Raw genomic sequence first — 13,670 nt, forward strand, 5'->3', positions numbered from 1 at the left:
GTTCCCTTTCAGCTACACCATTCTGAAAAATGCTCCTTTTTTACATTTCCATGAAGATACAGCATCTGACATACGCATGCACTTTTCTTTTGTAGGAGGAATGGAGAAAATAAAACAGCATACCTTTGCATTAGCTCACTACACCTATAATGTGCTGTCTACCTTAAAATATGCCAATGGGGCTCCGGTTGTACGTATTTACAGTGATACAGATTTCAGCAATCCTGATGTCCAGGGTCCAATCATCAATTTTAACATCCTTGATGAAAATGGGGAAGTGATCGGCTTTTCACAGGTATGTTTTTCTCTTGCCTTAGCCGAGTGTCATATTCCTATTTTACGCATATTCACAATGAGTTCTTTCCTAAAGGAAATATATTGTCCATAGTAGTCGCTTATGAGGTTTTTGTTTTGTTTCTTCATAGCTCTGCACAATATATACACTCTATGAAGTAGTACTAAAACAATGCAAAGTACATAATAGCTAAAGCCAATGTTAAATATTTAGTACTCTACAAATAAGATGTTTGAAAGTGGGTTGTTTTAAAAGGATGCATTGACTGGGCAATTTGGTTTCTTGCTGACTTCCTTCTCGAGACTACTCAAAACTGTGAACTGAAGAGCAAGTTGAGAAAAGCTGGTATAAGAGACCACCTTGGAGCTTTGAGATACAAATGAAATCAGATCTCATAATAATGCAGTCACCCATGAAAGAGGAGTCTCTTTTCCCTTCATTTCTAATAATTACATTCTTGTAATATCCCTGAGGAAGTGTGAAGCAAGTTGAATGATCAGTTTAAGGAGTGAGATTCAACCTCAAAAAATACTTAAATGCTGTCATTCTCAACAGCTTTCTCTAGCTTTTTCTATCAGGTATACCAAGTACCTCTAAGATGAAACTTTATGAAACTTTTTTACCTTTAGTGGAGAGGCAGTGGTGTACGACCATAATTGTATATGATTGTGCACTGTGTAGGCAGTGAGTAACTCAGTGTAACGTTGGCTCACTAGCTCATCAGCAGAAGTCAGAAAAACCACAGTGCTCTATTTTTATTTAATTCTTGTTATTCATTGTCTAATGATTGAATAAGCTCACAAGTCAAAGTGTATGACCTTGATCTTTTAAAAAGCTGTCAACAGCTGACACCATCTGTCTCAGTGGCTACCTCCTTCTGCCAGCAGGAGTGACAGAGCTGTGTTGCTTTTGGAAACTGAGAGCTCCGGATCATTAGTGGGAGAGCAGGAGCTCTGCAAAAGGTGTTCCTCAACACCCCTCTGCAGGAGATAAGAACCAGATAATGAGGGGAACACAGAGACATGTCTAGGAGAATAAAAGTGAAAGTCCTTTTTTGGACTATGCTACTCAAATATGTGGCATATTTCATTTCAAAGAATTTCACATTTTAGGAGTGAATTAGCCATATATGTAGTTTTGAATAGGTGTGGCTATATTAAGGGAAGACTGGAGAAATTAACACAGCTGGGTTGGTAAAACACTCTAGAAACACTCTGATGTTGCTTCTGTCCTTTGGTTATAACCAAAACCTTTATTTGCACTTCTTATTATCACTATTTCTTAGTAAAAATGGCTTTTGCCTGTTTCACTTTTTTAAACTCAACTGTACCCTCAGAGAAAAAGATATTTATAGTCTTATGCCTCGATTGTGCCTGTTTGCTGCAGTGGCTGCTCATAAAAAGCTTTTTTATTGATCTGTATCATCTGGATTGTGCTGTTCACCAGGTTCTTATCATTTCTTGTGTGAGTATGTAGAAAAAAGAACCATAAAGTTTTCAAATGCATAACAGTCGCATCTGCAGTATCTGTTAGATTACTTTGTTTAATTAAAATAATGTACAATTTAATGACTTTTAGAGATTAACAAGCAACAGCACTATTCTTTCCAAAGCTACAATATGTGTAAGATATACATAATTGGCTTCTTTATGGAATGAAATTCTTTCATAAGCATCTTATAGCAGTTATGGTGGAGAAAAATGTTTGCTGCTTCTTTATGATTACAAAAAATATACAGCAGATTAAGCTTCATCAAAGTGACAACACAATCTCATCTTCATACCTGTATGCATGTCTAAAATTAGATAGGCTTATTCAAATCAAAGTTAAATCCAATACTTCCATTAACGGTTTAGAAATGAAATAGTGTCCTATAGCTTGGTCATGTCTGTGATCTGCACATTCCTGTAGATTAGGGGTTAAGTCTCCAAATGCAATCTAGCAGAGTTAGGAGAACGCAGTTTCAGAAGGCTCCCAGAAAACATTTTAGGGAATTTTTAATGAAGGCAAAATATTGGATGACATTTCTATCCTACATATCTACTACTAAGGGACACCAATTAGCAACTCAAGTTGTATTTTAGCTAGTATATTAAAAGAGAAATGACAGAATGTCCTTTTCCTTTATGAATTATATCCCTTCTATAATTAATTGCATCCAACCTGTTCTATTTGTCTTTCTGACAGGCAACTGCTATGTGTCCATTGCCTATTAGATGGCACAGTGTGGCTGGACAGTAGCATCTGGTAGCCTGAAAAGGGCAATCTAACTAAACTGATAGCAGAGAAAATATTTTGACAAGGTTTGGAGCAGTTTTTTTGGAACATTTGAGATTGGCAAGGAAGAGTTCATAAGTAGACAGTATCTTCAGAGGATACCAAGCTTACATTTAAGCCTCAAGGTTTACATAATTTACAAGATATTCAAAACTGAACTAAGTTCAAGATATTTAGGGTGCGAAAGGCATGTAGTGAAAAACATGACATTTAACATTGCCACTGGAAAAAATTAAAGCAGAGAAAAAAGTATGTCTTTCATCTGTGTAACATTTAGGAGGAAAGTTGTTCTTATGTGGTTCTATTATTGAAATCCATTTCTCACTGATATCAGAGTTTAATTACCAGAGCTAACAAAATTGTGCCACTAAAGACAAACATGCTTGAACTACATGCATAGTGGCCTGGCTTTGGCTGACATAGTTAATTTTCTTCACAAGGCTGTGGTTTGGATTTAGTGTGTGCATAATCAATAGATTAGTGTGAGAATAATCAAAACCATCAATGTTTTAGCTGTTGCTAAGCAGTGTTTGCTCTAAATCAAGGACTTTTCAGTCTCTTATGCTCTGCCAGTGAGAAGAGGCACAAGAAGCCAGAAGGGAGCACAGCCAGGACAGCTAACTCAAACTAGCCAAAGGGGTACTCAGTACCATCAAACATCATGTCCAGTATAGAAACTGGGGAGGGTCAAAGGGGAGGTTGGCTGAGAGGGGCTGATCACTACTGGGCATGACCTCGGCATCTGTCAGTGGATGGTAAGCAATTGTATTGTGCATCATTTTTCTTTCCTGGATTTATTCCTCTTCCATTTTTGCTCTCTCTCTTTTCTTCTTCATCACCACCATCATCATTTCATTTTACTTTATTTCAGTTGTTGAACTGTTCGTATCTGAGCCTATGGGTTTTTCCTTTTTCCAGTTCTTCTCCCAGTACCACTGAGACAGGGTGGGGGTGAGAGAGCAGCTTCATACTATTCAGTTGCCAGCTGGGGCTAGACAATGACAGTGAGGTCAATTGCACCAACAGGAAATAGCTATAGTCTCAGGTTCAGCCTGGAGTGAAGTCTTCATTGCAGCAGTCAAGATCAAATTAAAGGATTTCATTAGAGTGAGACACACAGATTATACCATGCCATGATGGCACGCTCAAGGATGGCAGCTTTTCTTTACAGCCATCTGTCCCAATATCTATGATAAAGAAAACTTGGATGTTAGGAAATTACAAGGTGGCAGTGAAATAATTAGGAAGTTGAATAGCTATTGCTTTCTCATTTCAGTTTTATTTTGTGATAGTTGAAGGGTATCACTGGCTTAGAGTGTTATATTTGGAATAAACTTGCTATGTATACAATATGTATAGTTGGTCTAATTGACATTTTAATTATTGGTTTAGTTGTTTTGCTCCAAATGGCAATTAAAACAATTAAAGAAGAGGAACTTGCAGGCTCCAAACACCAATAGTCACTCAAAAGTTTTGTTTTTTCTTCAGATTTCTCATGAAACATTTCTATATCTAGGGATAAAACTGCTATAGTTTTGAAAGCTCCGTAAACCTTTTGTCTTTGGGTAGTAAAAATACATTAAATTTCCTCCTTTGAGCTGCATCAAATACTTCTCATGAAAATTATTTCCTTCAGTAAAGCTGTCTTGTAGACTATTGGTAGTAATTTGTTCTTGAAATTACTTAGGAGAATACCTATATTTTTTTTTCATGCAACCTGCCTGTCCTTTGCAGTAGGACTTCTGTCATTCTATGTTACTTTTTTATGTGCACTGCAGAACCAAAAAGACCTGGTTATGAACAGGGTTCAGGCCATGATGAGGGCTCAACAGGTCAAGCATATAAAGATGTCCTTTATGCCAAACAGCTTCTTCATATGTACTCATCTAGTTAATTCTCTGGCATTATAGTTTTTGCCATTAATGAAGTGTGGACAGACGACAGGCTGGTGATTTTGAAAGGTGAGAAAGTGCAGGGGTAGAGATGAAGAACTTCTGCTAATCAGTGGTGCAGGATGGAAGTAGCAGAGTTGACATTAATGCAGCAAGCTGTCAACATTCTACTTCCTAGTGAGGCTACCAGAAAAAGAAGCAGTTAGCCCTAGATATTAAAGGGGGTTGTGATGTCATGAAAAAGGTAGTATGTATATGCTCAGTGCTGAGCTAATATTGCAGACCCTTCACATAGAGATTCACTATCAGCTCATTTATCAACAGTGAGTATCTGCAGTCTTCAGCAAGTATGAATGTCAGGTGTTTATATATCCCCACGTCCTTCTAATCTCTAAAACACTGTTTGACAGCAATGATTCAGCTTCAGTTTTCATCTTTGCCATCTACTTTTATCAAAACCTTGCATATAACTCTGTGCAGTTCCAGCCTAGTTTGAATGCCAAAGAGGAGGCGGACCAGCTGTAAAGGATCAACATTGATTTGAAATAATCATACACCAAAAAGAGAAAAGTGCATTTCTCACAAATCAGGACAAAATGCAAAGTTCTCTTCCATTTGCAGATTAATAAAAACAAACAAACAAAAAAAAAAAGCCACTATCTCTGCTATGAGGAATGTTTTGTGCTGCAGTTAAGTTTTCCTCTTTGTTTTACTAGGTTGAAGACCTGGGAAATGTTCTTTGTACAATCAGTGGATAATTACAGAGTAATTTTATAATCCTTTTACATTTCATTCTGTAAAGTCATTTTGGAATCTGGAAGAGGAGAAAGGGGTAAGAGACAGAGATGGACAGATGGAATTTCACCCAAAACATGTGTTGAATTTTATGCCCGGGAGAGCTCTTACCCAGTCACACCTTTCAATTCAGTGTTTTCTATCCCCAGTGACAAACAGCACTCCCTTATCAAGCTTATTCTTTTTTCACTCTGGTCTTCTGAAACAATATTTTTTTTAAACTCCTGTGTGTCATGGACTTAAAAAAGTGAGCAAACCATCATAGCTATCTTTCGAAAAATGGCTATCATTTCAACTGTGGATTACCAGCTCCCTTTCCCACTCTGTTTTTTCACACTGCCTCCTTTGCCTGGAGCCTGAAGCTAAACAGAAGTAGCTTGCCGTGATTGTCTCACCTGCAAAAGTTCCCTTGGTATCTATATACGCTTGCCATGCCTCCTAAAAATCCTGTCAGGGAGCAAACAAGCATCAGTCCATTAGCAGTCTCATCCTTCTTGCCTGCCACTTCACACTTGCGTGATAGACAAACTGCTATAACAGGAATTGGCTGCCAAAGATAGAGGATGTAAACAATTTGGTTTGCCTAAGGAAGGTTCTTCTGCAGTGTTGCATATGGATGAGTTTTGCCTCTCAAGACTGAGAACCCTGCTCAGATTGTGATCAGTTTTGTCTAAGAGCCTACATTAGCATGTCCCAGCTCACTCTCATCAATCCATATAGAGTGAAGAGAGGTCTAGACTTTGAATTTATCTTTCTTCATCCATTTCTCAATAAAAAACTATTAACAATTCTGAGCAGATAACTTCCAGTTTGTGCCCCTTCAGCATAAATCTATAATGCAATTTTATGACTGCTTTTATTATGGCATCTGCTGACTGTCTTACTTCACTTCTGTCTCAACCTCCCTTGAGTTAACTTAAGGATAGACTCAATGACCCACTGCTGTTTTTTTACTTTCCTTCCTTTATGGTCTATCATTCTGAAGTGAAGACCAGGGTGGCCCCAACTAACTTAGATGTAAGAAAAGTCACACAGGATCTCACCATTAGACCTTCTATACACTGATAGCCTCTTTCTGCCACATGCTAGCATTATAAGAAGACAAAAACAGAATAAGACTCCCCCAAGAAACAACAAAAAAATGTTTTCATCTTAACCCTGTTTATCCTTCCGCATCCATAGTAACCTATGGCAGTGAATTGTCCTGTGAGCAGCTTAGCAGCGAAGACAAATTCACCCCTGTGGTTTGAGAAGACATGGAGGGGGAAAACAGATCTTAGGACTGCCAGGACCTTGAGAGGTTACTCATCAACACTGTGTGCCAAGATTAGATCATAGTTACCAGAACCGTTCAGCAGCCTCTGGAGGCAGTTTGTTCTAGAACTTAGCTATATGCAATACTGCAAAATATTTCATAATGATTAATCTAAATTTCCCACTGTGCACCTGAAGTTCATTGCTACATGGGTTGGGTAAAAAAAGAGACACCGGTTTCGGCAGGAAAGCATCCTTTGGTGATGTATTAATGAATTGCTTAGCTGGACCTAGATCAGTTGCCAGGGCCTAGCAATGGCCAAGTGAAATCCCCTTCTGTGGTAGTCTTTCAGTGTCACCTTGAAGGATTCACTATCTGTCTTTCCCACTTATTCTAACCTCACAGGATTGGAGAGAAAACACTGGCAAATCTTCAGATTTCAAGTGGCGGATACATTTGTATATACACACAGCTGGCTGCATACATATTCATATCACTACTCAATGTTACATGATAAAAATACCTGCAATACCTGAAGTGGATAGATTTCTTGAAATAATTGCTGTTTATGTCTTAGATGATACCATGAGTTTTACTAGTAGATTAGTTCCAATGCTCTGTACATATGGTATATACGTACAGAATTAGGATAATGACAACATGTGAATTAGAGGAGTGGAAAAAAGAATGAGCTACAGCATTTCACAAACTTTACCAGTTCAACTTGATCAAACTACTGACCAAAGTCTGGTAGTAGCTATCGGTAGTTACCTAGAAATTCATACTATATCCCTATAGGAGAACGTGGGTTGCTGTTAAGCAACGAAGGAGAGCTACTTCTACTTTATCTAATCTTTAATCTTCATAGAAAGCTGTTAACCAAGAGTTCTTTGTTGTTCTTTAAACTTTAATCCTTTTGTTTTTTCCAGCTAATATTTTTACTTTTGTGTAAAACAACAGTTCAGTTTGGCAAGTGGAGAAGTGCAGCATTTTTTAATCTAGGCCATAGAAAATGGAAATCCAGCATTTGTTAATTCCAGCTAAGAATGTCTTTGCAGAGATGGTCAAATGACTCTGAGCTAGTTACACTAATGCATTTAGAAGCATAACCACTCATTATATCAATTTTGATGACTCAGGGAAAGAAAAGTGTTCTTAACTTGCCTAATGGGATTTTTGGCCATCTTCCCAATAGCTACCTAAAAACTGCTGAGGTGATTGCTCACTATTGATTTTAGCTATGGATTTAGCCATTGATTTCAGGAAGCCAGAGATGGCAGATAGACCACCACAATAGAATGCAAACAGGATTACAAGGAGAAAAAGATTGTTGTGAAGATTTCTGTTGAATGTCCACTAATTTCCTTGGTTCCAATTAGTTTTCGATAGCACTGTGGATGTCTTGTAAGCAGGGAGGTAGCAGCAATGCAGCAAACCACACTGTCTTGTCAGTAAATGGCACTTTATTGCTTCAAACTGTCAAGAAATGTCACTACAGTCTGGATCTTTGCTTACATTTGAGTACATGGCACTGGGAACTCGAAGGCAGCCCTTACAATAAGGAGCTCACAATACAGGAGTCAATTTCAATGATCTGGGTAGCGGATCACTGACTGACCATCAGGCAGTGCTGTACTTGAGAGACTCAGTGTGATAAATGCAAACCTAGTTAGTAGGTAATGAAGCTCTCTTCCTGCTGAGGAAGCAGTGACAGAGTACAGGCTGACTTGCTTTCTGTAATATCTCATTACAGAGGGACAAAGACACATGTGATACAGTATGCTTGAAATTGCCTGCTATTAAATTGCTCATCAGAGCTGGTCAAGGTTAGAAAGCTTCATGAAAGCCTAGACTGAAGGTGTTGCTTGACAGTGCTTCTCTGGAGTGTCTTTGCATGTTGCTAAGGAAACTGGAAAGGAGCTAAAATAAAGATGCTCACAGTTGCTCAGATGAAAGAATCTTGGATGAATGAGGGAGGGTAAATATTTTCTGTTTAGTAACAGGGACAAATTGTGTCTCTAAACTGCAGACCTCATTACACAGGGGAGAAATGTGAAAAGAAGCCACATGGTAGCAGCAAAAGGGCTGCACTGAGAGCCTCTGCTGGATTCCTTTTTTCTTGATCTGCTTAAAAGCAGATAAGCTGGTTTTGGATGCATGTAATGTCCAGTTTCAGTCCACCATCTGAATCCTTCTAAGAGAGCCCGCTCCCTTCTTTATTACCTTGCTTGCATCTTCCTATCCTTCTCTCTCCCTCTCCCTTCTCCCCAGATCCTGTAAAGAACACTGTATGGCCTTAACTAAAGTAATTTTTCTACCCAGTCCATCATGGGATTTTAACCCCACAACCTCCCTGTGACCTGTTATCCCATTTTCAGGGGATAAATACAGACAATGGTGGATTTAAGTGATTAAAGAAAAAGAGGAAAAAGTGTAGAGTGTTTTGGCTGGGACATGAATTAAATCTGAACTGCACCTTTTTGTTCCTAGACAGTTTCCACTTGTATTAGTCTGCTATATTCCCAGTTATCCCTTCATGATATGAGTTATGGCTTAGTCTTTGGTGTTGTTTGCTTCTGTCTTCCACTTCTCTGACTGGTAGTAGTCTGACCCAAAGCCTTTTCGGTCAAAAAACAGCTAAGGATGCTCAGTGTAATATAAAGTACAGTCTTTTTCCTATGACTCACGATGGAATGCTCTGTTAAAGTCAGAGTTAGGAAGCCCCAAGAGGGCTTGGGTTCCTTTGCTTCGCTTTTCTTCCTGAAATCTATCCTTTCCCTGATGTCATTTTATCAAATCAGATCTTCATTGTCAATGAATGCAGTTTAAAAGAACAAAAAAGCTAAGAAAAAATGACATCGATTGGAGAGAACTGTGGTCATTGAGATGACAAATCAAAGAAAACAAAGGTGTTTATCCTACTCATCAGCCTGATCAGTTTCAGATAGCAGGACCTTGGACTGATGAAGTTTATATATGTTTGAAATAAGTCCAATTCCTAATTCACTGCATGTATTACAGGGAAGAAAAAGGCAGTTGAAAAAATGTGAGACCACCCATTAACAGTCAAGACTGTGTTTCATTTCTTCCTTATAACCACCCCACCATCAAAGTGTCTTCTAGCTTTTGAATCTCAGAAATGTAAAATTATTGTTAATCCCTTAAGTACAAAGGACCTGAAGTTTGCTGTGTATGGCATCTTCTAAGTGAGAATTCCTGCAGAATGGCAACCTGCATATTCTGAATTATGCTGATGTTTCCAGATTTCTTCTCTCCTGTGCAACCTTCCCTGCTATTTGACTGTGTTTGAAACTAGCAGAGAAAACTGTCACATCAACTAGAAAGTTCCTGATAAGCAAGCATTTCCACTATCGGGACACTGAGTTTGAGAGTTTCAGTAACTTTCAGAATCTGTCTAATCCTTCACTGCCTTCTACCAATACTTCGTTTTCTACTGACCAAAGGGATTTTGGTCAAAGTGAGTGATGAATGGGTGTAGACTAAAGAGAAAGTTAGATCCACTCTCCAGTTGGAGATCCAATGAGAAGCAGAGGATCAGATTCACCAATATGATGGGAACCTGCCCACACAGACATTTTTTCCCTGGGATAGTAAAAAAAAAGCCTCTGTTGCAGGAGACCATGCAGTTACTCCAGTTTAATGATACTGTAACTCAGTTAAAATGCTTTTTTTCATACGAAATGATTCAGAAACAAGTGCTGATTTTTTTTTCTTCCTTCTGACCTACTTATTAAACTGTGTTAAACAAGATTAAGTATGCGTTTGTATCAGAAGCAACATTTCACAGTCAAATGCTGGGTGACAGAAAGAGCTAGCTTACTTTCTCTTCAATTCCATGCTATGATTCAGTGAATTAATTTACCAGTGGATGTGGAGAACACTGTCATGAAACCTGTTTTATAACCAGCCATCAGTGTTGTGCAGTGCAATTCCTGTAATGAGCAAATCTATCAGACAGACAAACTTCTCTGAAATTTGGGCATTGTAGCAAGTAGAATGAGAAATCCCAATCCCAGTTCCTGAAGGACAGTACCTGCCAGTATTGACTTATATGATTTGCAGGGTTTTGGGACACTTCATGATTTAGTATAAAAAGTTCCTTTATCATATGAATAATTCTTGTAATACCCAGTAAAATAGCTTGCACAAATAAGAAGTACATGCTTGAAAAAGAGCTACAGAATTAGATCCTATGGGAACGACATCAGCAGGAGTCCCTAAAAAATCTGTCATTTTTATTGAAAAGCATAGGCTTAGTTGATTAGAACTTATCTGCAAAATATGCCCCTTCCCTGGAAGTGTTCAAAATCAGATTGGATGAGGCTTTGAGCAACCTAGTTTAGTTGCTCCCATGGCAGGGTGGTTGGAAATAGATGATCTTTAAGATCCCTTCCCACTCAGAATATATGGTGATTCTATGAGCTATTTGTAAATCTTTACTATCACTTAGTTTATCTCTACCTACCTATTATTCTCGGACCTATTCAAAGGATCCTGAAGTCTGAGAAAAGCTTGCACCTCTCAACTGACTGTCACAGAGGCCCTGAAGTGAATGGATAGCATAAGTCAGTCATTTAGCAAAGGCAGCGAAGCCAGTAGGCAGCTGTGTGACAGAGAACACACCAGGATCATCTTCCTTTCGGAGCTGTCCAGCTTCTGGGTGTGAAATAAAATACCGGATATCCAAGAGGGGATTATTGTAGGATAAGGCATTAAAACCAGCAGGAAAATCCTTCTCCACTTCAATGTTCTTTATACTAAAAATCTCCCAAAATTTTCATAGTATTTATCAGAGAGAGCACTGAAAACAACTCTGAATGCGAGCATTTTGTCAGTCTGGCAACAGTAAAGGAAGTCTCACTGAGGGAGGCAGCTGTGCTTAAAATAGAAATTTTCTCTAAAAGAAAAAAAACCAAACCAAAGCTATTTTAAAAATTGGTTTAGATGAACTTTGTTCATGTGTGTTTATTAAACTTGAAGACCATGGCCTGGCAATGTGGAAAGCACCTTTTGCTTGTCAAGTATCAAGACACTATGATGTCAGAAGTGTTGGGGTGTGAAGTAACTGACAGGGCCTGGCCCACAGGAAAGAGCTTCAGGAAAAAATAATGAATGCCAATGGGCTCTAAGGGACAGAAGCTACTCTCAGATGTTGTGATGACTTAATCACCATGTCCTCACTGACTGAAATCAGTAAAAATACAGCAAGATTTCTGCATGTGTTTTGCAGTTTAATTGTAGTCTTCAAGCTCTGAAATACTAAGGCACAATAGTTCCAAATATCAGACCCAGGGAATCACCAAAACTGACAATTTGTGATATTAAGCTGTGTACTTACCATTAGTACCATTCATGTTTCTGTGCCTTCATTGGTGAACATATTCCTGGCTCCCAAAAGTCAGCTGCTGCTGTTACAGACAGATCTGCAAGCAGTGTTCTGTATTTCATAACCCTGAGCTCAATATTCATTATTGCTCCTTATGGCAATTTTAAAGATGCGCTTTGTTTAAGTAAGCTTTTCTTCATTGAAACAACTGTAGCAGATGTTTTATGTTCTGTTTGGTTTGCTATGTAATAGCACTGCAGAGAGAGATTAAATTAACTCCCCAAGTAGCATATTTCTGGGGTGAAACTAAACAGGAAGAAATCAAAGCATATGTCCAAGGGAAAGTCAAGCATGAATTCAAGGGACAGATAGATTGGCAGCACTGCCCTTAATGATTCTTTACATGGTGTCATTGTTTGTGATGAGAAGTGTGCATCACGTTCCCAACATCTGGGTGCATTATCACATTGGTTATAGCAGAGTATGATTAATACTAAAGCTATGGATAACTTATCTTTGTTCTCCTGAACCACAATTCCCCATAATCCTCTAATGCTCATACATCTTTATGTACCAATAATTGTTGTTTACTGTACAGATTAATATATATCAAAACGTAAAGTGTTATTGGAGAGTGGTATTGGGTCACACAGCTAGAAAGAAATTACTGTTCATTAAAGAACAGTAATATTTTTTTTTTACAAAATTAAAAAGATTTTAAGAAAGATCTCTTTAACAATTCCTTGAAGTTGTGTCATGGATAATCCATTACACTCAATACACTTTGATAAGCAAGGCTGCCCCAACAATGTTTCTCCAAAAAGTAATAATAAAAAGATGATATATTTAAAAGTTTTTTTGTATATTGAGCAAATAAGCCCAAACACTGTAAGAATTCAGCAGTGAAATATCTGTCACGGTTCTTTCTTTGCTTGTCATCATTAGCAGAATGATAGATCCACCCACAAGTCACTAGAACCATGACAAACCATGTTATGCCAGGATGACAACTTCTCTTATCTAAATGAAAAAAGAAGTCAAGAAAATGTCACTCTTCCCAGATTGAAGTTTTCTGACAAAACAAAGCTAATGACACCACAACAATCTTTCTCAGTAGATGCCTCTTACTATAACTTTGATTTGAGAAACATGCTTTGAGCACAGGATATTCTCCAAGGCATTAATCATGAATAGGAATCTCAGGACTGATTCTCTTCTTTGCTTTCCAAGTCTGGATATATAAAGAGTAATTTTGATTGTATCTCCGTTTAAGAACTGAATCATTTTGAACTGAACTAGTGGTGCAGAACATATTTAAGTTCTTGTGCACTATAATAATGAAGGATTTCTTTGGGTTTTGTGTACACAGCACATTTTTGTGAGAGTAACTTGTGCCCCACACATGAGAAAAAATAAATTCTGAATTATAGGCTGAATTTTTTTGGCTATTATCCTATTTTCCTAAGAGAATCTATGTTAAAAATAATAAATACCAATAAAGATTAAGCTGTCTAGAAAAGCTGGATTGAATGTTTGCATTGATACCTCAGGCAGATAAAGCGTGAGCTCACAGTTAGGAAAGTGCATTACCACACATTTAGGCTGAGCTCTTGCTCTGCGTGTAGCTGAGACTGAGCTCACTGTGAGGAGGATTGTGTTACTTGTACAGCTGGCTCCTCGCAGTCTGCAGCATGGTTATTCTCAGAGCTCTCAGCTCTCTATTTCGCAAAAGCATTGAGGTTAATGCAGCTTGTGCAAGGCTGTTCTGGAACTCTGTGGCAGAGATAGGATGTGCCAGGTTTCATGCTT

At 38.2% G+C, this 13,670-nt stretch overlaps 1 protein-coding gene across 3 annotated transcripts in view; it reads left to right on the top strand.

Moving 5' to 3' along the window:
• The window catches only part of MOCOS (molybdenum cofactor sulfurase), a 221,857-nt gene that overhangs the window by 169,853 nt on the left and 38,334 nt on the right, over positions 1 to 13,670 (top strand). For all 3 annotated transcript variants that reach the window (XM_057423022.1, XM_057423021.1, XM_057423023.1), the window contains exon 6: positions 96 to 295. In XM_057423022.1, the coding sequence (XP_057279005.1) occupies positions 96 to 295 (200 nt within the window). The remainder of the gene's footprint in view (positions 1 to 95; positions 296 to 13,670) is intronic.

This window comes from Pezoporus wallicus, unplaced genomic scaffold (genome assembly GCF_028554395.1).
Source record: "Pezoporus wallicus isolate ANWC-B61680 ecotype Strahan unplaced genomic scaffold, APGP_CSIRO_Pwel_v1 contig_749, whole genome shotgun sequence".
Lineage (NCBI taxonomy): Eukaryota > Metazoa > Chordata > Aves > Psittaciformes > Psittacidae > Pezoporus > Pezoporus wallicus.